The 27076-nt window shown below is 38.3% G+C and overlaps 2 protein-coding genes and 1 long non-coding RNA gene across 6 annotated transcripts in view; 1 reads left to right on the top strand and 2 right to left on the bottom strand.

The window, feature by feature from the left end:
* The window catches only part of ZRSR2 (zinc finger CCCH-type, RNA binding motif and serine/arginine rich 2), a 32244-nt gene extending 15870 nt beyond the window's left edge, over positions 1-16374 (top strand). The window contains exons 6-11 of one of the 2 annotated variants that reach the window (XM_007991118.3): positions 1788-1826; positions 2736-2854; positions 8796-9009; positions 11686-11741; positions 13296-13405; positions 15965-16374. In XM_007991118.3, the coding sequence (XP_007989309.2) occupies positions 1788-1826; positions 2736-2854; positions 8796-9009; positions 11686-11741; positions 13296-13405; positions 15965-16356 (930 nt within the window). In that variant the 3' untranslated portion in view covers positions 16357-16374. Of the gene's footprint in view, positions 1-1787; positions 1827-2735; positions 2855-8795; positions 9010-11685; positions 11742-13295; positions 13406-15850 lie in introns of both variants that reach the window. The other variant, XM_007991117.3, reaches the window with a different exon arrangement.
* LOC140710909 (uncharacterized) lies at positions 5652-8178 on the bottom strand. The gene is made up of 2 exons (XR_012092081.1): positions 7513-8178; positions 5652-6267 (listed from the first exon to the last, which is right to left on the bottom strand). It is a non-coding gene; the product is annotated as an uncharacterized lncRNA (long non-coding RNA).
* A 2554-nt stretch (positions 16375-18928) lies between the features above and the next one.
* AP1S2 (adaptor related protein complex 1 subunit sigma 2) overlaps positions 18929-27076 on the bottom strand; it is a 28444-nt gene continuing 20296 nt past the window's right edge. The window contains exons 5-6 of one of the 3 annotated variants that reach the window (XM_073013861.1): positions 21341-26110; positions 18929-20519 (exon numbers count right to left, since the gene is read on the bottom strand). In XM_073013861.1, coding sequence (XP_072869962.1) covers positions 26054-26110 — 57 coding nt within the window. In that variant the 3' untranslated portion in view covers positions 18929-20519; positions 21341-26053. The remainder of the gene's footprint in view (positions 20520-21340; positions 26111-27076) is intronic. The other 2 variants (XM_073013862.1, XM_007991121.3) reach the window with 2 other exon arrangements.

The following is a 27076-nucleotide window of genomic DNA, read 5'->3' as shown; positions in this document are numbered from 1 at the left end:
TCTTTTGAGACGGAGTCTCACGCTGTCACCCAAGCTGGAGTGCCGTAGCATGATCTCTGCTTACTGCACCTTCTGCCTCCCGGGTTCAAGCAATTCATGTGCCTCAGCCCCCTGAGTAGCTGGGATTATAGGTGCCTGCTACCACGCCCAGCTAATTTTTGTATTTTTAGTAGAGACAGGGTTTCACCATGTTGGCCAGGCTGGTCTCGAACTCCTGACCTCAAGGGATCCATCCGCGTCGGCCTCCCAAAGTACTGGTGTGAACGAACCACTGCACCAGACCTTTTTAACAGATCACTTTTACTTACTATAAAAAATGAGGAATGGGGAACAGTGACCAGTTAAAAGGCCTCTGATTCCAAATAAAGATGAGTACACAGATTTGGGGTGTGTCAAAGCAGAGTCCATGGGACTCTAGCTAGTAGATTGAATGGGAGGGAGGACAAAGAGAGAGAGGGGAATTCAAGTCATAGTTTTAGGTTTTTAGTCTGAATAGACAGATGACTGGCAGCGCTATTGACTGAGGGAGCATTCAGGTGGATGTGGGCCAGGGAGTGTAGAGGACAAGAGTTCTGTTTCGAGCACCACAAATAAGCAGCTAGACATACGAGTCTTATGTAATGCTTTAAGGGGCTAGGGAAGATAAGACTGTTAAACATAGGTACAACTTGTTCAAATGCCAATTAGGTAGAAATTTACTGGCATATTGCAGAACCTCCTTTGCCTTATTAAAATGTTAGAATTTTCTCCTAAGTGCTAATTACCACTGGTCATGTCATATTTTAGCTTCTGCTAAATGTTTATGATTTCATCTAGCATTTTTTTGGGGGTTTTGTTTGTTTGTTTGTTTGTTTGTTCGTTTTTTTAGATGCAGTCTGGCTCTTTCACCCAGGCTGGAGTGCAGTAGCGTGATCTCGGCTTATTGCAACCTCCGCCTCCTGGGTTCAAGCGATTCTCTTGTCTCAGCCTCCCAAGTAGCTAGGATTACAGGCACGTGCTACCACACCTAGCTAATTTTTGTATTTTCAGTAGTGATGGGGTTTCACCATCTTGGCCAGGCTGATCTAGAACTCCACCCACCTCAGCCTCTCAAAGTGCTAGGATTATAGGCGTGAGACACCGTGCCCGGCCTAGCATTGTGTTTTATATTCACTAATACTCCCTTTTACAAACTAGGACATGGTATATATACTCAAATATACTAAGTATTACTATTATTGAAACTCTTATAAGACTATTTTAAATATTTTGCAATGGGATCTAGTAAATTTTCTATTTGAATAGAATGTCTCAGCTATGGGCCGGGCATGGTAGCTCACACCTGTAATTCCAGCACTTTGGGAGGCCGAGGCGGGTGGATTGCTTGAGCTCAGGAGTTCGAGACTAGCCTGGGCAACATGGTGAAACTCTATCTCTACAGAAAATAGAAAAATTATCCAGGCATGGTGGTGCGTGACTGTAGTCCCAGCTACTCAGGAGGCTGAGGTGGGAGATCACTTGAGCCTGAGAGGCGGAGGTTGCAGTGAGCTGAGGTCACGCCACTGCACTCCAGCCTGGATGACAGAGTGAGACCCTGTCTCAAAAAAAAAAAAAGAGAGAGAGAAGTCTCAGCTATATATCGTTTGAAAGCTTTTCAAAAGATCTTTGATTCAAAAGAAAACTAGAACGTGTGTACTCGTGTGTGTGTGTGTTTTAATTGTTACACTTGAGATTCTTAACCAGAGAAACCAGATGTGACTTACCTGACTTCTGGGTTTTCATTAGTCCTATGTTTGCACCATTTTTAGGAAGCTTTGCAGAAGATGCTGGATCAGGCTGAAAATGAGGTATTTTTAAAACCTTTCATTGAGAATTTGAGACCAATTAATGTTTACTTAGAAATAATAGTTCCAGTAATGTTAGTTTTGTGGTAGGTTACTCAGATCATGTTTGGATATCTGGAATCATGTTTGTCGTGCTTTGATTTATACAACAACAACAAACTTTATTGATGAACAAATACAAATGGTATTCATGACCCCTGTGGACTGGACTTGTTTAGAGTCCTTACAGTGTGTTTAAGCGACATCACATACTGTAAGCCTCCAGTGGACAGTTTACCTTGAATCAGAGTAACTTCTATTTCTGAATGTGGTGGTTCCCTAATAAGTTCTTGGACCCCCTTTTTTTTCTTTTTTCGAGACGGAGTTTTGCTCTTGTTGCCCAGACTGGAGTGCAATGATATGATCCCAGCTCACTGCAGCCTCCGCCTCCTGGGTTCAAGCAACTCTCCTGCCCCAGCCTCCTGAGTAGCTGGGATTACAGGCATGTGCTACCAAGCCCAGCTTATTTTATATTTTTAATAGAGATGGGGTTTCTCCATGTTGGTCAGGCTGGTCTTGAACTCCTGACCTCAGGTGATCCACCTGCCTTGGCCTCCCAAAGTGCTGGGATTACAGGTGTGAGCCACCGCGCCTGGCCTTCTTGGACCCTTTTTAGAATGGATGGAAACCTTGGCAGCTGCCCCGGTGGCAGTAGTGATACCAGATAAAGGAAAGTGACCAGGAGCCAAGAGAGGCATGGAGCTCGTGTCTCAGGACAGTTTGTAAAGTCTTCATCGCCTGTTACAACTTAAATGTTCGCATTCTTAAATGAAACCATGTTTGTCTTTGAGGAAAATATTTTAATAGACTTTGAAACATCTCGTCTTTCATGGGTTTTTACTCCACCAGTAAAGTCATGGTTATTTTCAACAGTTGGAAAATGGTACCACATGGCAAAACCCAGAACCACCCGTGGATTTCAGAGTCATGGAGAAGGATCGAGCTAACTGTCCCTTCTACAGTAAAACAGGAGCGTGCAGATTTGGAGATAGGTAACTAATTTTGTTTTATCATGTCAGAATGAAGTGATTGAAAATGTTGAAGTTTGTGAGTTCTCCTTTTGGGGGAGGCGCAGGCTTTCATTTAAAATGTCCATCATCCGACATCTGCTGCTTTCTTGCTGCTGCTCTCGTTTTCCCAGCTGATCATTCTCTACTTTGACCATCCCTGTTCCCTCCATCCTTGTTCCCTGGGTGGGCTTAGCCTAGTTCTCTGAGGGTGCTTCCTTCGCATTCCACATCTTTAGGAAGCCACTTTGCTTGTCGGTTTCTTCCTGAGCTTGCATTAGTCCATGGTGCGCAACTGGGATGGGGAAATAATATATTTCAAGAGCTTGGAGCAGCTCGGCTTTATTTTTTGAAGGGCAAACACTGTCCCCAAAACAGGCTTTTAATTTTTAAAACTTGGCATGTGCCAGGAGTTCCAGGCTGCAGTAAGCTATGATCGTACCACTGCACTCCAGCCTAGGTGACAAAACAAGACCCTGTCTCAAAAAAGAAAACAAAAAAAAAAAACAAAAAAAACTTGGCATGTGTGAAGGGATATCTGTGAAAGACAGGATCCAAATGAGGAGAGTAAAAGTGTTTTAATTTCTGTTGTCAGTGAGTGTGCTCAGACTCAGGTACAGACCGCTGGGTGCAAAAACGGGCTTCAGTGGCTGCCACTCTGTGAAAGTTTCTTAAGCTCTGTGTGCCTTCATTCTCTCATCTATGAAATGGGATTAAACATAGTCTCATCTTTCTGAGGGGGCTGTGAGGCTGAAATGAGCGCACACCCCTGTAGAACAGGGCCCTGGGAGTGCTTGCTGACATTTGCATTATTGTGACTTTTGCTGTTATTCTGTGAGACACTCTTCTTGTTCCCTGCCCCTTTTGGGTCAATGTTTTTGAAAGAAGACATTCATGTGGAAATCTAGTGTTGATCTCTTCAGTCATTTAGCAAGTATTTGAACACCTATTATATGCCAGGTAATGGTGATTTTTATAATTTGGCCTGTTTATGAATGAACAACTTAAAGTGGGTAAATAATTCCTAATGGTGAATGAGTCCATCTGAAACAAAATCTAATAATTATCACCATATATTCTGCAGAAGAGAAGATCTAATCATAACCTTAACATCCTATTAATCCTGAAAAGGGATATGAATAGTAAAATGCAGATGTAGTTCATCAGAAACCATATCTGTCAGCTTTACTTTATTCATAAAAGTATTCATGTTGTGAGGTTTTTTCTTCTTCTTCTTCTTTGAAAATATATCCTCCTCTATGGTTCTTTTCTTTTTCTTTTTGAATGTAAGGTTCACACCGTTTTTCATTTTTTGAGAACAGTGGTTCTTCACTCTGGATGCACATTAGAGCCATCTAGAAAGCTTTACAAAATTATGTCCTACCTCAAGTTGAGTAAATCAGAATATCAGGGCCAGGTGCGGTGGCTCACACCTGTAATCCCAGCACTTCGGGAGGCCATGGCAGGCAGATCGCTTGAGCTCAGGAGTTTGAGACCAGCCTGGGCAACATAGTAAAACCTAGTCTCTATTGAAAAAAAAAAAAAAAAAAAAAAGAGAAATAAAAGAATACCAGGGACTTGGGTGGCCTTAGTTTCGAAATGTCCTCAGGAGTTTCTAGTGTGCCCTAGGATTGAGAGCCACTAATGTCGAGTGTGTATGTCCTTTTGTATTTTAGAGGTGGGATTGCAGATGTCCGGAATGGCTGTGAAAAGAGTCACAGGATCTTCTAATTAGTAGAAAGCCTCCTCTTGAAAAACAGAACTAAGGAAAGGAAAGAGACTTTATTCCCTTTGATACCTTTAGAAGTGTTTCTCAAATATACACTTAATCTGAACAAGAAATGGTAATAATTGATTGGTGTAAAAAACTTCCCACTAAAGAAAAATGCACTGTGAATTACCTTTCAGAGACAACTGAGACTCCATGTAAGTTCACATTTGCATGGGTAGTTGAACCAAATTGCATTTAATGTTTTCCAGCTGCAGGATCCCTCATGTAGGATCTATCTCTAACATTTAAGACCCATGGTAGCCTGATTCTTGATTCTCCCTTTTTTTTTTTTTTTTTTTTTTTTGAGACGGAGTCTCGCCATGTCGCCAGGCTGGAGTGCAGTGGCACGATCTCGGTTCACTGCAAGCTCCACCTCCCAGGTTCAAGCAATTCTCCTGCCTTAGCCTTCTGAGTAGCTGGGACTACAGGCACATGCCACCACACCCGGCTAATTTTTTTGTATTTTTAGTATAGACGAGGTTTCACCATGTTGGCCAGGATGGTCTCGATCTCTTGACCGCGTGATCTGCCCGCCTCGGCCTCCCAAAGTGCTGGGATTACAGGCGTGAGCCACTGCGCCTGGCCTGATTCTCCTTTTGTTGGGCAAAAGTGAGAGGAGGGGAGATGTCTTAAACGATTTTGAGAACTTGGTTGACAGGCCCTTCCTTGTGGGAAGAGGGAATGGCCCGTCATGCTCTCAGACCCCATCTCTCCTCAAGTCATTTCAAGGAAATATGGACAGTGGTCAAATTAGTTTGCGAACATTTCTCACAGTTTTCATAGGCATATGAAATTTTACCATCACAACTATCAAAGTATGAGAGCAGTGTGGAGATTTTCATCATTCAGGTGATAAGTTGTGACATGAAATTCTGCGAAATTAGCAGTTACAAAATCTAGTACCATCCCTTTAGACAAGTAGACTGCTCCGTTCCCCTTTTATGGAGAGCCTCGGTGACTTGCTCCAGATCGTACAGCCATTCTGCTCTGTCGTTAAGTTTTGTCAGACCATCAGAGGAACACTTCCATAATCTAAGCATTTCTTTGGTTGGTTGTTTTTGTAATTAGTACAGAGTTCAATTCTAGAGCCATGGTGGAATTGGTAATTTTTGGAGTCACAGCTTTGAGGGGAATCTGTTTGTTTTTCTCCTAAAAGGTAATAATTACTAATGGAAGGTAAAACTTAGTGGTCTATTTATACCTCACTTACTTCCAAAAGTGATTTAAAGAAGGTGCATTAAATTAAAGAAAGTAAAGGAAATTGAAAGCAAGGAAAGGAAGAGAAAGTGAATTATTTTCTCCAGGTTTTTATTTCTCCGTATTTGAATGCATCTCAAGCAGATAATAAGCTGTAATTCTTACCAAAAACGAAGAATGAGTGATATCTCTAGAAAGACAAAAATTTCCCTGGCACCCAATTCTAAAGGTTTCTCCCATGGAATATTTTACAAAGACATTAAATAGGAAAGTGGACAATAACTTGAATAGATGCTTTATAACAGTTGCATATGTAATTTTCATGAGAATGTTTCTTGCAGTGACCTTCGATCAATGATTGCAGCTTCACTTTAATGTGCAATGCGGGGATTCAATGTAGGACAAAGGTAGTGGGTACCAGGAGTACTTCCTTGAGAAGAAGAAAAAGAGGAGTAGTCAGTTAGCTATACCTGAGGGGGCATTTGGATACCCGCACCATTTATTGGCCATTCTTGGCCTAAGGTAATATCCAACAACTGTGGGTTTTTGCAGCACACTGACTTAAGTATCAGAATAATGGGTAATAGTATGCCCGAAACCAGTGGTTCCCAAATATGGCTGATCTTCAGGACCAGGTAGGGAGCTACTTTGAAAATATGGGTCCCCCACCCCTTGAGGTCTGATCAGATGGTCTAGGGTAGGAAGTAAGAAATCTCAGTTCTTTCCAGGTAATTCTGAGAACCACACAGACTTGGAACCGCAGCTTTAGACTGCCTTCGTAAATGTCACTTCTCTTAGCTGAGTTTTCGGTAAAAACTCTAGGGCTGGCCTTTTGTATACACTTAGATTATAAGGACTGTCTTTAGGCCAGGTGGGATTTTTCCCCAGACAGGGACTTCAGTTCTATTCCAAAACTGACAAATGCTTATTTGACATCCTGGGAACTAGGGCCAAGTTCATTCAGATCTAAGAATCCCTTGAGCAGAATTTTAACCTCATTAAATTGGTTTCTTGTTTAATTCTGTGCATGCTTCATACTTATAACATTTTGATTCACTGTTAGTGTTGCCAGCCAGGTTGAGTCTTTGCTCTTTGCTCTGTCAGTAGTTGGGAAGAGGGATCTAATTGCAAGGTCTCTAATTGAATAATCCAGGAGGTCATTTGGAAAATAGAAAATTTCACATTAATGAACAGTGATTAAGCATTTCTGAGCTGAGCATGGTGTATGCTGGGCATTCTGTAAGCATTATCTCAGTAGGTGCTTAGATAGACATTACAGATGTGGAGAGTGAGTGTGATTAAACATTTAGTCATTTCAGGACCAGTGTTGTTTTTTCCCAACATGTCCTATTCTTCAACTCTCTTTCTTCTTAAATTCTGTGGACTTCCCCCAGCAAAAAAAAAAGTTTTTTTCTTACCAATTTTTGACTAGCAACCTAACCAGGAAAATTTTGTTTATTTGGAACCTTGAACTACATTTTTCCTCCTCATTGCATGTTAGGAGAAAGAAGTAAGAAAGTAAACTCATATGAAGGATTTTTGAAATATTACTCAGGTACAGCCTAGTCAGCTTAGCCTTGGTCCAGTTTAAACTATGAAAAGAAAATTGTTCTTCATAATGGTTAGCCACCTTCATTAAATAAGAATTAAATGATGCAGGTATGGTAGCTCATACCTGTAATCCCAGAGCTTTGGGAGGCTGAGGCAGGAGGATCACTTGAAGCCAGGAGTGCGAGACCAGCCTGGGCAGCATAGCGAGACCCCGTCCCTACAAAAATAAAAAAGTTATCCAGGCATGGTGGCATGGCGCATGCCAAGATGCTGAGGCAGTAGGATCACTTGAGCCCAGGGAATTCAAGGTTGCAGTGAAGTATGATCATACCATTGCACTCCAGCCTGTATGACAGAACAAGACCCTGTCTCAAAAACAAATTATATTTATTACACCCTATCATGAACAGGCACCAGATAGTAGATTAATGCAGATGTCTTGGATCCCTCTCTTCCAAGCCATATGACTTGGGCAAGTGTGCTTTTCTAGGTCTCAGCTTCCTTCTTTGCAAAGTGGAGAAAATACTAGTCCCCACTGTCCTTTAGACCAGAGGGGAAAAATGTAAAAATGCCATGAAAGCTACAAGATGCTATACACAGATCAGATTGAATTGCTTCATTAACTGGAAATTCTTGGATTACTATATTGTGTAAACATGGAGTCCACTGACGATTGTACAGAACCAGGATTGCATTGTTACTTCCCACCTTCCTCTCGGCAGTCCCGCATGTGACATCTTCATGCCTATCACCACATCCGGTCACACCAATCAGCAGGCCTTCTTTTCCCCTATGGTTCAACATGTATAGGCTTCCTGAACTTCATTCAAAGGCAGCTGAATGGTATATGAACTTTGAAATGTTTCCAACTTGACATTAAAACAGCAAGTGCCAAGTTTCAGCACTTAAAAAAAATCCCCTTAAGCGCTGAAACTTGGCATCTGAGTGGGGCTTATTCTCTTTCAGTTAAGTCAAAACAACTAAATTACATGAGTTTCTATCTCAAAATTTAAAGCCAGTGTTGTTTTTGTTTGTTTTTTGTTTGAGATGGAGTTTCGCTTTTGTTGCCCAAGCTGGAGTGCAATGGCACGATCTCAGCTCACTGCAACCTCCGCCTCCCGGGTTCAAGCGATTCTCCTGCCTCAGCCTCCCAAGTAGCTGGGATTATAGGCGCTACAGGCGCACACCAACACGCCCGGCTAATTTTTTGTATTTTTAGTAGAATTGGGGTTTCACCATGTTAGCCAGGCTGGTCTCAAACTCTGGACCTCAGGTGATTCGCCCGCCTCGGCCTCCCAAAGTGTTGGGATTACAGGCGTGAACCACCACGCCTAGTCTAAAGCAGGTGTTTTGTGTGTAATTTTCAACTATTGGTCTAGTGAATTTAAGTTTTTCTTTCATATGCAGATGTTCACGTAAACATAATTTCCCAACATCCAGTCCTACCCTTCTTATTAAGAGCATGTTTACAACATTTGGAATGGAGCAGTGCAGAAGGGATGACTATGACCCTGATGCAAGCCTGGAGTACAGCGAGGAAGAAACCTACCAGCAGTTCCTAGATTTCTATGAGGATGTGTTGCCCGAGTTCAAGAACGTGGGGAAAGTGATTCAGTTCAAGGTGGGCATGCGTGTGGAGGAGGGGACTGATTTGCTTCACCCTGCAGTACTTAATGGCCCAAGAGAGCTGGGACACAGGCTCAGCTGGGGTCAGGCATGCTGACATTCTGTAAATATGACTTCCCTCTTTCTCTCTTTCCACTCCCTACCTCGTTGCCAATGTTGTGTCAATACCACATGAAATCAGAAACATGTGTTAGCATGGTATTTCCTGAATGCTAGGGGTCTAGATTGGAACGGATCTTTCATTTATTTGGTAGCTTTGTGCTCCAGTTCTTTTCCAGCACATGCATTCTCTGTATCAGGTCCCCTGCGCATAGCCATCCAGTCCTTCACTTAGAAGCTGCGTGTGGCAAACGGTGCATTCCCTTCCTTCCTCTGTAGGTGGCTTCACTCACTAAGTTTGTTGGTTCATTGTGTTGACAGTACCAACTTAGCTTCCACCCAAGGTGTATGTTCTTTCTTCTGGAGCCACACAGGAACATAAACCACATAAACCTAGATTCCACCACCTCCTCCACTGCTTTTTTTTACATTGTTTTTATTCATTGGATACTTTCAATACTGAATATAGTATTATACAAACCATGGTCTGTGATGCAGCATAGTTGGTGAAAAAGGCATTCAGATGACACATAATTATTTTAAAATATTCCTTAATGCAAGGGTAAGGCCAGATGTAATCTCTGCTGCTCCCAGGACCCATTCGTTGAATTCTAACAGGGTGAAGCTTCCTGCCTTGTCTGTGATTTCGTCACATCTGAACTGGAATGCCTTGGTTATGGTAAGGCAGGGAAATTGTCCCATCATTTGGGAAAAGACAGGAATAATACTGTGAATTTTTTCCTGCAAGTTGCAAATGATGATGAAAAGTTGGAACACCCCCCCCCCAAAAAACAAAGATATTCCTGACATTGAAGGCTATACTTCTGTCAACTGATTTCAATATTTTTAAAAATTCTTTTTTATTTTTTTTTTCCTCCTTAACCTTTGTTTCTGGGGCATATGCCTTTCTGTCTTCACACTACTTGTCAGCACGAGCAATAACTGCTAAAGTGGAACTGCCTGGCCACACCCACACAATACCATGTTACAGAAGCATTGGACAAGGAGGCCATGTGGTTTGACTGGCCTTGCCACTTCTTCCTGCCTTTTCCTTATCCTGAAAGTGAGGGGACTGGATTACATCAGCGGTTTTCCTCGTAGGGTTTCTTGATTATACTGCTTCTGTGAAGTGGTAGTGGGAGGGCTGCTTCCAGAACTTCAGAGTAGTTCATGGAAATTGCACCCTTACTTGCAACAGGCTGCACCCACAAACCACAACCACCACAACGTATTTTTTCTTTTGTTTAGAGTTCTCTCACCCTAGCTTGCACAGCTGACATGGACTCCCGAGGCCTTTTATTCTTCCTTCTAAGGGTGGTGTTACAAATTGTCATTGAGTATGGATCCTGCTCGTTTTTGGATACCCTAAGAAAAATACTCTGGGACAAATTTGTAAAATTATAGATTCATTTTGAACATAAATGCTAAACACTAGTATGAATATTTGAGGACCTTTTTATATACTATTATATAAAAACAAATCAGATTTGTCATCGTTGAAGGCAAATGATCAAATATTTAACCTAACTAGTAATAGGAACAGTACATATGAAAATGGGATGATATTCACACCTATCAGGCAAAAAGTTATAAATTCTATTAATACCAAGAGTAGATGAGGATGTGTACATTAGTAAAACCACTTCAGAGAGCAGTTTGTCAATACCTAGTGAAGGTACGTGTAACCTATAAATTGGCTATGCACAGTAGAGAGATCTTTATACCCACAGAGACCTGTTTAAGAATGCTGACTGCGGTACTGTTTGTGGATGAACAATTGGAAGCATCTTGAAAAACCATCATTCTAGAGGAGTAGATAAGTTTTATTTTTTGGTATATCCAGTATACAGTAGTTAAGTTTATGTGACTACATCTTGAAAAAAGAATATGGAATAAATACTATTTCTATAAAATTTTAAAACATACAAAGCAACACTATATGTTGTTTATCAATACATATTACCTGTTTCTTTGCATATGTATACATAAATATGTGTATACCCGTTATAAATAATAGACATTTATATGTGTGATACATATGTGTGGGTTTTGGCATGCATATGATATATGTATATATGCCTGTATCTGTGTATTTGTATTTGTGTCTGTGTAGGTCTATGTATGTAATATGTGTGTTTGTGTTTGGAATGTGAAGGCTACACTCAACCTGTGGAGAGTGTTCACCTTTGTGATGGAGGAGGGAGAAGAATGGGATAGAAGGGCTTCAACTGGGTCTTTAATGTTTTACATATGTAAAAATTCTCATTCAAAAGTGGAAAACGTTAGTGTTAAATCTGGGTAGTGTATATATAGGCTGATTGATATCTTCTGTATTTTTATGGATGTGTGAAACATTTCATATTTGTGGTAAAAACAGACCTGGACCAACAGGGATCAGGCACATTGCCATGTGCCAAGTACGCCTTAAATAGATGCCAGAGTCAGCCATATGTCTGTTTTGGAATCTTTGATTGGTAACTGCTTTGGGGAATGTTAGCCTGGACAAACATTTGCTGAATGGCTGGTTTCTTTTCCTGACTTTTTGATGATAGCATTCTTCATTGCTCCCTAGGTCAGCTGCAATTTGGAACCTCACCTGAGGGGCAATGTGTATGTTCAGTACCAGTCGTAAGTATTCTGCTTGTGAATGTCTTCCTGATTTGTCACAGTTTGTTGTTCTGTTTCTGTTGATGTCTGGGATTTTTCCACTGGATATATAACTTTCATATATTTTATTTCTAATGTTTTTATTTTTATTTTTTTTTTTTGAGATGGAGTTTCGCTTTTGTTGCCCAGGCTAGAGTGCAATGGCGTGGTCTCAGCTCACTGCAACCTCTACCTTCCAGGTTCAAGTGATTCTCTTGCCTTAGCCTCCTGAGTAGCTGGGATTACAAGTGCCTGCCACCATGCCTGGCTAATTTTTTGTATTTTTACTAGAGATGGGGTTTTACCATGATGACCAGGCTGGTCTTGAACTCCTGACCTCCAGCGATCCACCTGCCTCAGCCTCCCAAAGTACTGGGATTACAGGCATGAGCCACCGCACTTGGCCCAGCTTTCATATATTTTAAAATATTTAAATAAAATTAAAATTTAAATAAATCTAAATATTTAAAACTTAAATATTAAGAGTTGAAACAGAAATATAGAATGGATGTGAAAATAACATAAGCTGGGCATGGTGGCTCACACCTGTCATCCCAACACTTTTGGAGGCTGAAGTGGGAGGATCGCTTGAGGCCAGGAGTTCAAGACCAGCCTGGTTAACATGGCGAAACCCCATCTCTACTAAAAATACAAAAAATTAGCCAGGTGTGGTGGCAGCCACCTGTAATCCCAGCTACTCGGGAGGCTGAGACAGGAGAATCACTTGAAGAGAGACCTTATCTCTACAAAAAATAAAACAATTAGCCAAATGTGGTGGCATGTGCTGGCAGACCCAGCTATTTGTGAGGCTGAGGCAGGAGGATCACTTGAGCCCAGGAGGTCGAGGCTGCAGTGAGGTATGACTATACCACTGCACTCTAGCCTGGGGGACAGAGTGAGAGTGAGACTCCATCTCAAAAAGAAAAAATAATACATTTATATTTCATTCTTTGTATATTTACATAGCTTTGAATGTTTTACAATGTGGTTATATTATTACTCATAATTTTAATAATTAAAATGCAAACTAAAAAGGGATAACTAGAATAGAGAACATAAAAGCATTTATAGTGAAAGAGCCAGAGATTGAAGCCCAAAATCATCTTAGTGTGCATTTGACCAGCTAAGAGAGCAATTACTGTATCATTTCTGCTTATCTTGCTGTTTGCCTAGGCCATACTATGGCTAATGGGTTAAATTAACCAGCGTAATAAGAACAGCAATCCTATCTGAGAAAGAATAGGACCTAACAATGGAAAACAATTCTGCATTTTTAATGGTCCAGTCTTTTGGATTAAGAAGCTTTCATTCAAGCCAATTTCCATGCATTGAAACCTCTCCGAGGGTTAGTAAAAAGGGTTCCTGAATAAACTGTGAGCTTCGGGAGCTTGAATATTTTAATGACTCTTCCCTAGGTACAAAATCAGTGAACTTGGTGGTCCTACAATAAATTAATAACGGGATTAATTAATAGTCGGGCTAATCTACATATTAGGAAGTTACTGTAAAGCGTATCATTTGGTTTTTGGTTTAAAGGGAAGAAGAATGCCAAGCAGCCCTTTCTTTGTTTAACGGGCGATGGTATGCGGGACGACAGCTGCAGTGTGAATTCTGCCCAGTGACCCGGTGGAAAATGGCGATTTGTGGTAAAAGACAAAGTGATGATTTTTTTCCTCAATTGTTCCACTGCTATATAAAGGGATACTCTTTGGGGGAAAACCCAGTATTTTAAAGTGGTGAGGCATAGCTTTTTGCCTCACACAGTAGATGAGCAGAGAACTTTATATAAAGAACACCACAGTTTAGATCTGTAACCGACCTCATGAGTCACTTGATAGATGAAGTGATTGAGGTCACAATGTATTGGTGACAGAGCTGGGGCTAGAATTCCAGTCCTCCAATCTTCAGTCCTGGGCTCTGTGTCTGACAAATCAGGAAGCCTAAGGAGTTACGTCTGTTGAAGCCCCATTTCCCTTGTTGCAGTTTCAGAGGTATTTTCTATTCATTGGCTCACCTCACTTGAGCTGTTTGTTTTTTTCTTTCTTTCCATCTTTATCCCTAATGAATCTTCTGTCATCACCACCTACATTACCTTACTCATAGCATTTCCTGCCTTACTTGGAATACATGCTTCTGTGCCCTAGAGGCTAAGTGTAGGCTTGGGATCAGTTAAACATGCATGCAGTCAGACTGACATCGGACAGTGGCAACCCAATCAGGAAATGATCCAGTCTTGTGCAGAGAGTAGCCAGCAGTTTTGAAGGCCGAGTTATGCTGTGATTTCTCTCAGTAGGCTGTTCCCTAGGTGAAAACAGATGAACTCTAAATGCCTCTGGGGAGCACTTATCTTACCCTTTACTTACGTTTCTTTGCTCTACACATGCCTGCTTAACAGAATCTTTGGCAGGCTTGTCTTCCTGGATACTGTCATTTTGAAACCATTTATGAAGGGAGAAGAAAGATTTTAGGATCCCTTGCTAAGGGAAACTAGAAGAACCATTACACTTGAAGTTTAAAGACTCGGGGGAAGAAAGAGATGGAATTGTTTACTCTATAAAGGCAGCTACTTTTGTCAGTTCCTGGGAATCCAGTGTGATTTCAGTGAGGAGCTTCTGAGTGTGGCCTTGACTCCTCCAAAGCAGGGGACTATTTCATTTAAAAAAAAAAAAACGGTTCATTTTTTCCTTATTGACTAAAGATACTGAGCATCTTCTCATTATTGGCCATTTGTTTGTCTTCTTTGGGGAGATGTCTGTTTGGATCCTTTGCCCATTTTCTAACTAGGCTCTTTGTCTTTTTATTATTGAGTTGTAAGAGTTCTTGGTATATTCTCCATACAAGTACCTGGTCACAAATATGATTTGCAGATATTTTCTTCCATTTTGTAGGTTGTCTTTTCACTTCATGTTCTTTCGAAATACAAGTTTTAAATTTTGATGAAGTTCAGTTTACCTATTTTTTTGTTTGTGCTTTTGGTGTCACATCTAGGATGACATTGCTTAGCCCAGAGTCACAAAGATTTACTTGTATGTTTTCTTCAGAGTCATAGTTCATTTCTTAACATTTAGGTCTTGGATGCAGTTTGAGTTAATTTTTGTCTATAGTGTGTGGTACGGAGGTATTTCACTTCTAACTGTTGTGCATATCTGGGGAATTTACTGCTTTTAAAAAACGTTTGAGAACCCCAAAGATCTCAAAATTGTTCGAATAGATTTTATCTTTGATAAGAGTCTTCTGTATTAAAAGCATTTAGTGAATTTGAAGCATAAGTGTAATGTTTATAATCTTATACTTAAAGTGTAAACAAAATATAGACTCCTCCATGTTTAATAGGCCTTCTCTTTTGTTTTTTTTTTGTTTGTTTTTTTGAGAGTGAGTCTCACTCTGTCACCCAGGCTGGAGTGCAGTGGCATGATTTCGGCTCACTGCAACCTCCACCTCCTGGGTTTAAGTGATTCTCATGCCTCAGCCTCCTGAGTAGCTGGAATTACAAGCTTCTGCCACCACGCCCAGCTAATTTTTGTATTTTTAGTAGAGGTGGGGTTTCGCCATGTTGGCCAGGCTGGTCTCAAACTCCTGACCTCAAGTGATCTGCCCGCCTCAGCCTCCCAAAGTGTTAGGATTACAGGTGTGAGCCACCGCGCCTGGCCAGGCCTTCTCTTTTGACCAGTGGTTCTGGCCTGTCACCTCCATGCCATCAAACCATGCTACCACAGGGACCGAAAGAGCTGGCTATTTGATGTTAATCAGGGATCAAAATCGTCAATCAGTGGGAAGGTGAAACCTGGAAGAGAGAACGTGGTCACCATTTGTTCAGTTGCGGTCTGCACCATAATCCAGTAGGGGCACGGGCTATTCTGCTTAATGAAAACTTCTGATTTGTTACCTTTCAGAGTGTCATTTGTTAGAGCATGTTTGAAATTGTGGGAACCAAACTATGATATCAATTTATGTAAGCCCCTTTTACATAATACACAGTAGAAAATAGTTCTAGCATATCCAAACATCAGAAATGTACCTTCTGAAAAGGATAAAGTAGCATCTTCAGAATATGCCGTGATAAGTGCTGTTTCATCACTGTGCCCTTGCAGGGTTATTTGAAATACAACAGTGTCCAAGAGGAAAGCACTGCAACTTTCTTCATGTGTTCAGAAATCCCAACAATGAATTCTGGGAAGCTAATAGAGACATCTACTTGTCTCCAGATCGGACTGGCTCCTCCTTTGGGAAGAACTCCGAAAGGAGGGAGAGGATGGGTCACCACGACGACTACTACAGCAGGCTGCGGGGAAGGAGAAACCCTAGTCCAGACCACTCCTACAAAAGAAATGGGGAATCCGAGAGGAAAAGGAGTAGTCACAGGGGGAAGAAATCTCACAAACGCACGTCAAAGAGTCGGGAGAGGCACAATTCACGAAACAGAGGAAGAAATAGGGACCGCAGCAGGGACCGCAGCCGCGGCCGGGGCAGCCGGAGCCGGAGCCGGAGCCGCAGGAGCCGCCGCAGCCGGAGCCAAAGTTCCTCTAGGTCCCGAAGTCGTGGCAGGAGGAGGTCGGGTAATAAAGACAGAACTGTTCAGAGTCCCAAATCTAAATAAACTAGTTTTGTTCTTAAATGATTGTATATCTTATTTATTATGGTTGCTACATACTCGGATAGAAGGCTATGAACGCAGATGGGTTTGCAAGTCTGGCTGAACCCTATGTAGCCTGAAATTCTATTTAAAAATATTTTTTATTCTTTTATAATCATGAAGTATGGTTAGTATAGAAAACATAAAATACATAAATAACAACATGAAAATTACTTGTAATCCTAACCCTGAGAGCGAACTAAACATTGGAGCATTGTTTTCGTGTGTACACTTTTTTCTTTTTTAGAGATGGGTTCTCACGAGCAGTGACATGATCATAGCTCACTGCAGCCTCAAACTCTCGGGCTCAGGTGATCTTCCCACCTCAGCCACCCAAGTAGCTGAGACTACAAGGTACACAACACCACACCTGGCTAATTTTTAAACATTTTTTTGTGGAGACAGCGTTTTGCCATGTTGCTCAAGCTGGTCTTGAACTCCTGGGCTCAAGTGATCCTCCCACCTTGTCTTCCCAAAGGGCTGGGATTATAGGTGTGAGCCACCACAGCCAGCCCTATGTACACATCTTTTTACACAAAGAACATATATGAATGCAGTTGAATATGCTTTTATTCACAAGAAGCATTGTCATATTTCATCAAGCCCTATTCTTCGTTTTATTCACTGCACAATATGGATCTATCAGTTTTTTCAACCATATCCTCATTGTTAGATTTTTAATTTTGTACTATTAAAGAATCCTGTGCTGAAAACAATCCTGTGATGGATTTTCTTAAATACTTCCACATGTTTTTGATCATTTCCTTAGGATAAATTGTATCAAGGAGATGAATACTAAAATATTTCCAAGTTGCCTGCCAGAAGACTACAAAAAAATTATGTCAACAATAAACTTCACTGTTCCCACAATGCTAAGTAATTTTAATCCTTACCAATTTGATACATTTTATGTGTTCACATATTTAATGTTTTTTGATTCTTGCTTGCCCCCTACCCCTTTTTTTTAGAGACAGGGTCTTGCTATGTTGCCCAGGCTGGAGTGCAGTGGCTGTTCACATGATCATTGTGCACTATAGCCTCAAACTCCTGGGCTCAAGTGATCCTCTTGACTCAGCCTCCTGAATAGCTGATATTACCAGGTGAGCGCCACTGTACCCTGCTTGTTTGCCTTTTATTAATAATCTATTGGATTTGTCTGTATGTAATAGCTGAACAGCTTTTTTGCTTTAAAGTTCACTTTCTCAGTTTTAAAGTACTGATGGGCAAAGTCCATTTTTTTCCTCCTACTCTTCAGCTGGGGGCTGTCACGGTGTACTTTTTCAAATAGTGTGTTGGAAAGTTCTTTATATAGGAGTAAAGTTTATTTTTGTCATTTCCAGGAATATTAGGGTCATTGGTACTAAATATGCCTAGTGTGAAAGCAATCCTGGTATAAAAATCATAACAGAATGGTCAGAGAATAGAACCTAATGCAGAAAAAGCTTCAGACAAAATATTATACCTAGATTTCAGATCATAAATAAGATGCTCCCCAGCTTTATCAATTTTTTGTAACTTTCTTTCCATTGACATACTTGGGATCTTGAATTTTGGAGTATGTGACATTTGTCAATTTGAGATTTGGGAATAAGGACTTAAAACATACATAAAATACTGAAACGTTAACGAAATTTAAATAGGAAGAAAGTTTCCTCAAAATTGGGATTTCTGCATATCCGTTAAGGATGCGAGTTCTTTAATGTGTAGTCAATAAAAGAAATCATGCATGTGGTCCAGGGTAATTTCACTTTAAAAAGTTGGATTTGTTCCAGACTCTAAATGCCTGCTTCACCCTGAAAATGATTGACCTAGAACTATCTACTGATTTCAGTAATGCCGAGTAATTATCATTAAATTCAGTATTTTTTAATACTTTTCTAAGTACAGTCAAGATATATGCAATTAGATGTGGTCTGCAAAGCTGAAGTCTTAATAGATCATGGAAGAAAAGAAACAAAACCACCACCATCTTGAGCTCAAGACAACTGAGATGTTGATGACTTTCCCTTCAAATATTAATAGGCAGGGTAGAAGGGCAGGAAGTTTTTAAACCACTGACTGGTTCATTATCCTGATAAATGTCCATCTTGAAAATTTATTAATGTTTTTTGTATATATTGCCTGATTACTATTTATGTTTCAAAAATTCCAACTATACATTGCTGGCAGAAGCCCACAGGCCTGTTTTCAGTGAATAGCTAGCTGCATGTTGGAGGCTTTTTAAACCTATACATGTCTTTTTTTCCAATAAACTAGCAACTTAATTTGATGGTAGTTCCTGCCTCCTTCTTAAATATCCGAGTTTTAGAATGTAACATTTCCTATCTGTAGTAATAGGAGGTCCCTTAACTATCATGATAACCATGTATTTGATTTGTTGCATAGATTAGGTAGTACAGTCTGCAAATATTAGTCCCTTTCTGTTGCATGTGCTAGCACCTTCAGTTCACAAGGGGGTAAGAGGAATCCAGTTGATCTGAAATACCTTTTGAGTAATAATCTAAGTTGTTCATTCAGAAAGAGTAGAAAAGTCAACTGCATCAAGGTTTTAAAAGCAGCATTTATTGATTGAAAATAAATGTGTAGATAAGCTCTCAGTAGCATGGAATCCACGTTAGTTTTTAATGAAGTACATGAAGACTCAGAAGATCTTCCACCATGTATCTTGTGTGTGCTTATAACCACCACCATATTCAAATGGAGGGGAATTTTCAACATTTTACTGAAAAAAAATTAGAAATTCTTCCTTCAGCAGCTCTCCATAGTTTGACAAACTTGGAAAGAGATAAAAACACACTCCAGTGTTTGCACGTTGAACGTTTATTACAACTAATTGGCGATGTGATAAGACAGTGCTCACGTGGCCTGAATATTGGTCACAATCACAACAAAGCTTAATCCAGCCCAGCATATACAAGTGAAAATATAAACCGTGAAGACATGTTTAGATATGTATAAGTACTTAGAAAAGTGACGCTGAACAATTATATAGCTTTAAAAAATAGAGCCAACTAATGCCATTTTACCTCATTTAACTCTCACTTTTTTATAGGAAACGTGTCTTTTTAAATTTTTCTAAGACTTCTGTTAACTAGGCAGTGCCATGGAAAGAAAGGAAGTTGCTGTAAAGTGTGCAGCACTTCTAAGTGGAGGGAAGCAAAATAAATTTGGCTTTAACAAGTACCCCAGAGGGAATATTCGTGCTTTAAACAATGACTTTACACATAACACTGTGAAGACAGCAACATGTTTTTTGTAAGATACTGTTATGAAGAATTCCTGGAAAATTAACATTCTCACTTTATTTTGGGGCATCAAAAACAACTCAACTAAGTATGTGATTATGACCACAAAAAATTCATCTCAGGAGTCAAATGTGCCTTGGCCTTAAAAATTATGTGCTTACTATTGTGAAACAATCCTGTTTCTCATCCCAGATTCAGAATGCCTAAGAAATAATTTTTAGTGTAAGAAGTATTCCAATTTAGTCATTAAAAATAATCTGTATTCCTTTTAAAAAAAAAAAAAAAAAAAAAAAAAGGCATGTAATTTCCAATACAAGTCTTTGGAGTAAATTTGCTTTTTAAAGTTTCAACGAAGTTAAGTTTCCATTCATTTGATATGTGACATGTCAATTACCTTTTTTTTTTTTTTTTTTTTTACATATACTGAAATGCTGCACTAGTCTTTGGTTTCATAAAACCAGGTTTCACATTATAATTTAAGAGTTTCCTTTGTCAAATGCAATAATAAATGTATACTGCCTGATTGATTTTACATGTATATGTGCCATTTTCATATGTGCACATAATCAGATTAAGAGAAACTGACCTTTAAACCTTAAAATATCCAGAAAAGGATCTTTTTCTGCACCGTTCTAATTCATATTTAAGTCCCTTATCACTTAATTAACTAAAGTTCCCTTTAAAAAAAAATTGTGTAGGCATGAGTGAAGCGGCTTAGCAAAACAGTAATACTGACAAGACATCATCTTACACCATTAGCTAACATGGACATGAAGGGAGTGACCATCTACAGTGTGTGAAATGCCACAAGAAGTCATCAACAAGGGAGGAGAGTTATGTCAGTCCAATTTCTTCAAGAACACTACGTGGGGTTTCAGCTTCCTGTGGAGGGAAAATGTGAGACTCTGGTAAGCAGATCCAGGGAGTCTTGAGAATGTGAAAAATTGACATGGAAGAACATGCTTGTTTTAGAGACTCAAGAAAGCAATTTTGTGTCACTGTAGCATTCTATTAGTGACAGTCATTGGTTATTTAGGGTTTTGTGCCCCAAACATTGGAGACCACAAAAGGACGTTTTCAGCATTCATTAAGTACCTGCTAATTACCTACCAATGTGCTAGATGCCGTTGCTGTCATGCAAAAAGCAGTCAAGCCCAATGCAAACCAGTTGGCAATTTATGAAATCACTGCTACTCAATTATATATATGAAAGATAAGTTATCTTAGTGGTAAAATTCAAAACCTCTTCCCTCCAAGTTCCCACAGTTCTTAGCCTAATGTTGTGTTCCATGCTTTTTGTCACATGCATTTATAGAAATGTCTTCCTCTTGGAGTTTTTAGTTAACTGTGTCCACAGCAGCAAGTCTTCAGAAACAGCTATCTTCCCAGACCTCCCCAGTGCAACCAATGGCATCACTAGAGGCCACATATAGAAAAAATGCCCTGGGCCAAAGGCATTTTTATTCTATGTAGCAACCAATACTGGTTTTTAAATGTCAAAGGAGTTCAAAACAAAGCAAGTATATCCAGAAAAAAAAAATTTAAAAATTTTCCGAAGTGGCTGATTTTGCAAATCACAAAATAAAGGACCAAGGAGGCCAACTTTCAGGTATTACTAGCAACGAATTTTGTAATTAAAAGGCAACACTATATTTTAATGAGGGAAAATAATATACATTTTTGGTATCCAGTAATAAACTTACTTTTGCATCCTAATCATGGTACAGCACAAAACAAGGAGAAGAGAAATTATATTAAACCATAAATCTTTAGAATATTAATTGCAAGTAAAGCACTTCATGGTGTAATCTTAAGTAAATCACTTAAACTCTATGGTCTGCTTCCTTATTTTGAAAACATGGATAATAGTACTTACCTTCATATGTTGAGATTGAGTTAAGGCTCTGCCTAATTTATAGAAAGTGCTCCAAAATGTTAGGTGATATAGTTACACAATTGAAATCTAAATGATTTAGCATTTATTATTAAATGCAAGTACTATATACCAATTCTACTTATAAAGCTCATATGATGACCTTTTAGTATGTCTGCATAGTAATAAAAATGGGTAAAAATCAGCTTTAGTGAAAAAGGTATTTTTTTTAATAAGAGTCTAACCTATGAAGTATTCTTGCCCCCTCAAATTGAACCTCAATCTAGTCAGGTTACAGATCTAAACAGAGATGAGGGATATAAGAACAGCTAAACATTGCCACATGAATACAATGGCCAAATCCGTAAGGTAGGATATCCTGCAGCATAAATGACCTGGTTTTTTAAAAAAAAATGGCAAGGGGGGATAAAGCAGAAGACTTGTTAAAGATTAAAAGAGACTTAAAAGACACATCAATCAGATACGTGAAAGTCTTGGTTGGAATCTGATTCTAACAAACCAAATATAAAAAGGCATTTTTCAGACAATTAGGAAAAACTGAGCCAAGCACAAGATATTAATTATTAATTCCTGTTAATTTTGTTGGGCATGGCACTTTATCTGTTAGGGACACAGACTGAAGTATTAAAGACAAACTGACAAGATGTCTAGGACGTGCTCTAAGATACTGAGGCAAAAATCCGGGGAGTGGTTGGGGAAACAGTATTAAGTTGATGGTTCTTGAAGCTCAGTGATGTGTACACGAGGGTTCTTTATACCATTTCCTATACTCGTGAGTCTTGAAGTTTTCATGATTAAGTTTTTTAAGAAAGTCCAGTGGAAATGATGCAACACCCAAGAGTGATGTAAGTCAATCTCTTTCATTTATATTTAGCCTTAAGCATTAAATACACTGAGAGAATGACATCTAAATCACATATTCAAGAAAAATTTAAAATAATTATATCCATGTAATGTTAAATAGTTTAAAAGTTCATGTAGCCTTGAATGTATCAATTAAATAATGCCTCCATTGAATTCTACACAGTTTACATTCTCAGGTTCTCCATGTAAAAATGTCCCACAGCTACTCCTTGGAGCTGGTCAGACTTTTCCCCATGTGCTCACTGCCTGCAATCTTATATAGCATTTCCTGAAGATAATCATACTGCTTATCAAATATGCATTATTGAAAATATTTGTCCTTTCTAAAAGGCCTAGTTTCAAATAATTATTTACATATTTTATTATTGTGAGACTTGTACAGGTAGAGTTTTAAAATAAATTGTGTTGATAATATAAAATGGAACTTACACATGTTCACACTGAAATTGTAGCTCAAAATTACGGAGAAAAACTGTTATCTAAAGGTGTAAAATTTACAGAAACAGAAAGTCGAATTGTGGTTGCCAGGGGCTGGGGGAGAGGTGGATATGGGGAATTGCTGATTAATGGGTATAGAGTTTCAGTTCTGCAAGACGAAAAAGTCCTGCAGATCTGCTGCACAACAATGTGAATATACTTAACACAACTGAACCGTACACTTCAAACTGCATAAGATGGTGAATTCTGTGTTATGTGTTTTTAACCACAATTTTAAAAATTTGCCTAGAAAATGAACATATAAAACGTTATTTTATGAGGGATGGAAAAGAAAAAAAGTCATTCACATGAGACGAAGTACATGCAATACTTTTATTTTAGACATGCAAGGAAAGCTATTTCAGAATCTACTAATTTAAAGCAAGCAGCTGTATACAGATAGCAAAAGAAGCAACATTTTGTTACAGCTTAGCACAAGGCATCCAACACAAACAGGCATGAGACAATGCATATTTATGTAGCATTAAAACCAGATGAATAACATATTGTGGGGCAGGAGGAAGAAAGGAGGGGAAAAACAGAAATGAAAGACCAGTGTTTCTCAATGCTTCCAATATATAATGCTACATTTCCCATTTGATAGCACATCCAGGTGCTTCAAATGTAGCGCATTACAGTGAGAATGTTAAGCATGGAAAATCTTATCTGTGTACCTGCCTAATACTAAGTTTGGTCAAAACACATTTTCATAAATCTTCTTTCAGTGGTAAATCGATTTGAACATCTTGTGAAATTATTGTTTAATAACTTACTTAGGCTTTATGCTCTCTAGATATAAACAATGAATTGTTTTCCTTTTATAATAAAATAGGCTGCATGTTTTATTAAAAGAATATGCAACAGTTACCAATATTAAAGGTTTTAAAATTCAGAAATATAATGCCACAGTTAACAAAGCATTAAGTATTTAAATGAGGACTCAATATATTAGAATGCCATCACTAGTAAAATATAAGTATTTAGGTATTAAAACTGAATATTAGAATTTTTGAACTATATAAACTCAGTATTAATGCTTTGAAAGAGTTATTAAGCAACAGATATTGCAGAACAGACTTCAGACATAGCTCTCTAATAAGTTCTTAAAGGGACCGTTTGATATTATTATATAGCACAAATGTGATTCAATAAATGTGGCACTACAGAATTTCTTAACACTGAATGTTTTAACCTTAAATGTTATATAATGGTACAAATTAATTTTAGTTTCTTGTATTATTTTCACATATACTTTTATGTGATACATTAGAACACATTCGCTCATACAGATTGTAAGATAATCACACAAAATAGTTTCTTTTTTTAACCTCAATATTTGAAGACCAAACCATACTATATATTACAGCACTGCTTATTTTGACCTAGCACTTCAGCTATATTTTCTTTGGTAAACATTTTAATGATTGTCATGTTTTCCTCTTATAAATCACAGATAGTTCATTAATGATAGTATGTATGTGTTTAAGATTTAATATTACTCAAAACACTTCTAGGTTATATTTTGTCAAGATGAGATTAAATCAGTTGCAGAGAGGAATGAGCTATATCAAGATCACATATAGAATGAAATAAAACAGTAAAGTTTGGAATGTGAACAGGAAAAAAATACAATCATAAAAATACTAGTTCTGAAATGTTCTACTATTATTATACAAGATAATAAATCACCATGCTGTGGATATTTTCTTTCATATGTATATCAGCATTCTATTTCCTCTGTGAAATTCTGCATACTCGATGAGTAGTCATTTAGTACACAGGGACATTAAAATATTCATGACGTGGCTACAAAAGAAATGCATACATTCTTACACACAGTATACAAACTGACACAGACACAATCAGATTTCTAGAACATTTAGTTCACAGTAAAGATGACTAAAACTTAAGTTTCTGTTTGCTTTCATTCTTTGGTTTAAGGCTGAGTATTTAACTTCTAAACAATGCCCAAGACTTTAGATTCATTTTTTTCTAACTTTACTATATATAGTGTTCAAAATGATGACAGACATCCTCCAGAAATTTTACAAAATCCTAAAACACTATATTTATTACTAATATTATGAAAAGATTTTCAGTGTAAGTCATCTGGTCAATACTGAGTTGACCGAAAATTCAATTAGAATATTCCCCTTCCACCAGTGTTTAAATTCATTAGTTCATTTGTATTACAAAGAACCTAGAGAAAAATCTTTCCCAATAAAAAGTGGAAAAGTAGTCACTCATCTGGTATTTTAAGTAGCAATGAAGGTTTTTTAACTGTTATACCTACAAAAGCAAAAAATTCAAAAACTTTGACTGAGACTGAGGATATTACTTTTTTAAAAATCCTCAAGACAGATTTTAATGAACTCTCCAAACAGATTTGAGTATCTACAGAAGGACTTCTAGGGGCTCCGAGAGTTCCCTGAAATTAGAAACAAAATGATGTACAAATTTTCCTGGGGAGAGGGCCCATCATCCTTCAGACTCTCAAAGGGATTATATCCCCATCAGAAAGCAAGTTTAAAATTGCTTATTTGAGTGTCTTTAAAGTATCCTCATTTTAATATTTATTCAAGTTGAAACTTTGAAATGTTGAACTACAAAATCATGTAAACTGTTCCAAGAAAAATATCTAACAAATCCCTAAACTTACACAACCATTAATTACAAAAGTATCTGAGGACAAAAGCCAGTTACATTTTAATCCTCAAAGAATTCCTAAATATTTTAGAGAGATAGCTGCCCTTTTCCCCCAACTCAGAATATAGTGGTATGAAGCAGCAAGTTAAAGTCATATTAATAAGAAATTAAACTCCCAACTACTTCATTTTCTTACAGAAGCTCTCATTTTCATAGGGAAATTCTTCTGTATCAATGGCATTAGTGATTCACAGTATTCAATGAATGCTTTTTTGTCAATGAACCTCTGAACCTATTTCCATATTCTGTGTAAAAAATAAATTATAAGCCCCAATAATGGATCATTATCCAAGCAAAATTCCCTATGAAAATATCAGTTTAATGAAGTAATTGGGACTATCCCTTGGGATTTAATGTAATTAGACTTTTCAGGTAATGCTAAAATATAAATAACAAACTTGACAAAATTGTAATTACAAACTGAATTTATATATCCTACTACATTTTGATGCATGTCAGTACTCCAGCACGTATTCTAGTACGCTTTCTTAAACCCAATGAAACTCTTGCTGTGATACATAGTCTCTGTTTTCTGGAGAGAGAACAAGAAAAGTTTAAGTCTGTCAAATAACCTTTTGCCTAAATAATACCAATCTGTCAAATAACCTTTTGACTAAATAATACCAGTTCTTTGAGCCTTTATATTATAGTTTTTCATCTTTTTCTTTTCTCTCTTAATTTTCTATCATACTATGTAAAAACCAACCATCGAGAGCTTATGCTCATTAAAAGAGGTGGTTTCCCAAATAGGGCCGAGTATGCAACCATTCCTCCCCAGGAGACTTACTATGAACTACACCAACAATTCTACAGGAACAATTCTCAATGTGACCACCCACGCATTTCCACCACTTATACTCTGACACACCTTTTACTACTTTTAGGAAAGAAAAGGGTTGATAATAAGCCAAACTATTCTTTACAGCCAATGATCCATATTACTGTACTTAAGTAAGAAATTAGCATCTATTAATTGTGAGAATATTCTTCATAGAGAGAAACCCCTCACTGGAAAAACATCCTTCAAGAAGAAAAGAAACTCTAAAATGCACAAAAATAAATGTATTATTTTTACCATTTTAAGTTGCTTTAATAACATTTTAAATAATTTCCCAGTTTAGACTGCTAGGGTCTGAAAAATTCCGTTATAAATGCCTTAAGGACCACTTAACATTTAAGGTAATTTTTTAGCTAAATGATATGCCCATAATTAACAAAAATATTTTTCTTTCAGATACAAAGAAAGTAGATTCAATTACAAACTCCAGCTTATAATTGAATCGCCTCTTACCACCAGTACCTCTTGTGAGTCACATACAAATTATATCAATTAGGAATTAGGGAGGGTGAGAGTAAAGTCTGTCATAGCACACAAGGGACCCTGTGCAGGCCTAGGCCTACTATTTTGTTCTTCCCCTGGGTACCTGCAGGAAACAGTCACATATAATACTTAGCATAACTATCAGTTTCTTACAACACTAAAACCCCAGTGATTTCA

This window comes from Chlorocebus sabaeus, chromosome X (genome assembly GCF_047675955.1).
Source record: "Chlorocebus sabaeus isolate Y175 chromosome X, mChlSab1.0.hap1, whole genome shotgun sequence".
In the NCBI taxonomy this organism is placed as follows: Eukaryota; Metazoa; Chordata; class Mammalia; order Primates; family Cercopithecidae; genus Chlorocebus; species Chlorocebus sabaeus.
Note: the sequence above shows the minus strand (reverse complement) of the source record. Positions and strands in the feature narration are given on the sequence as shown.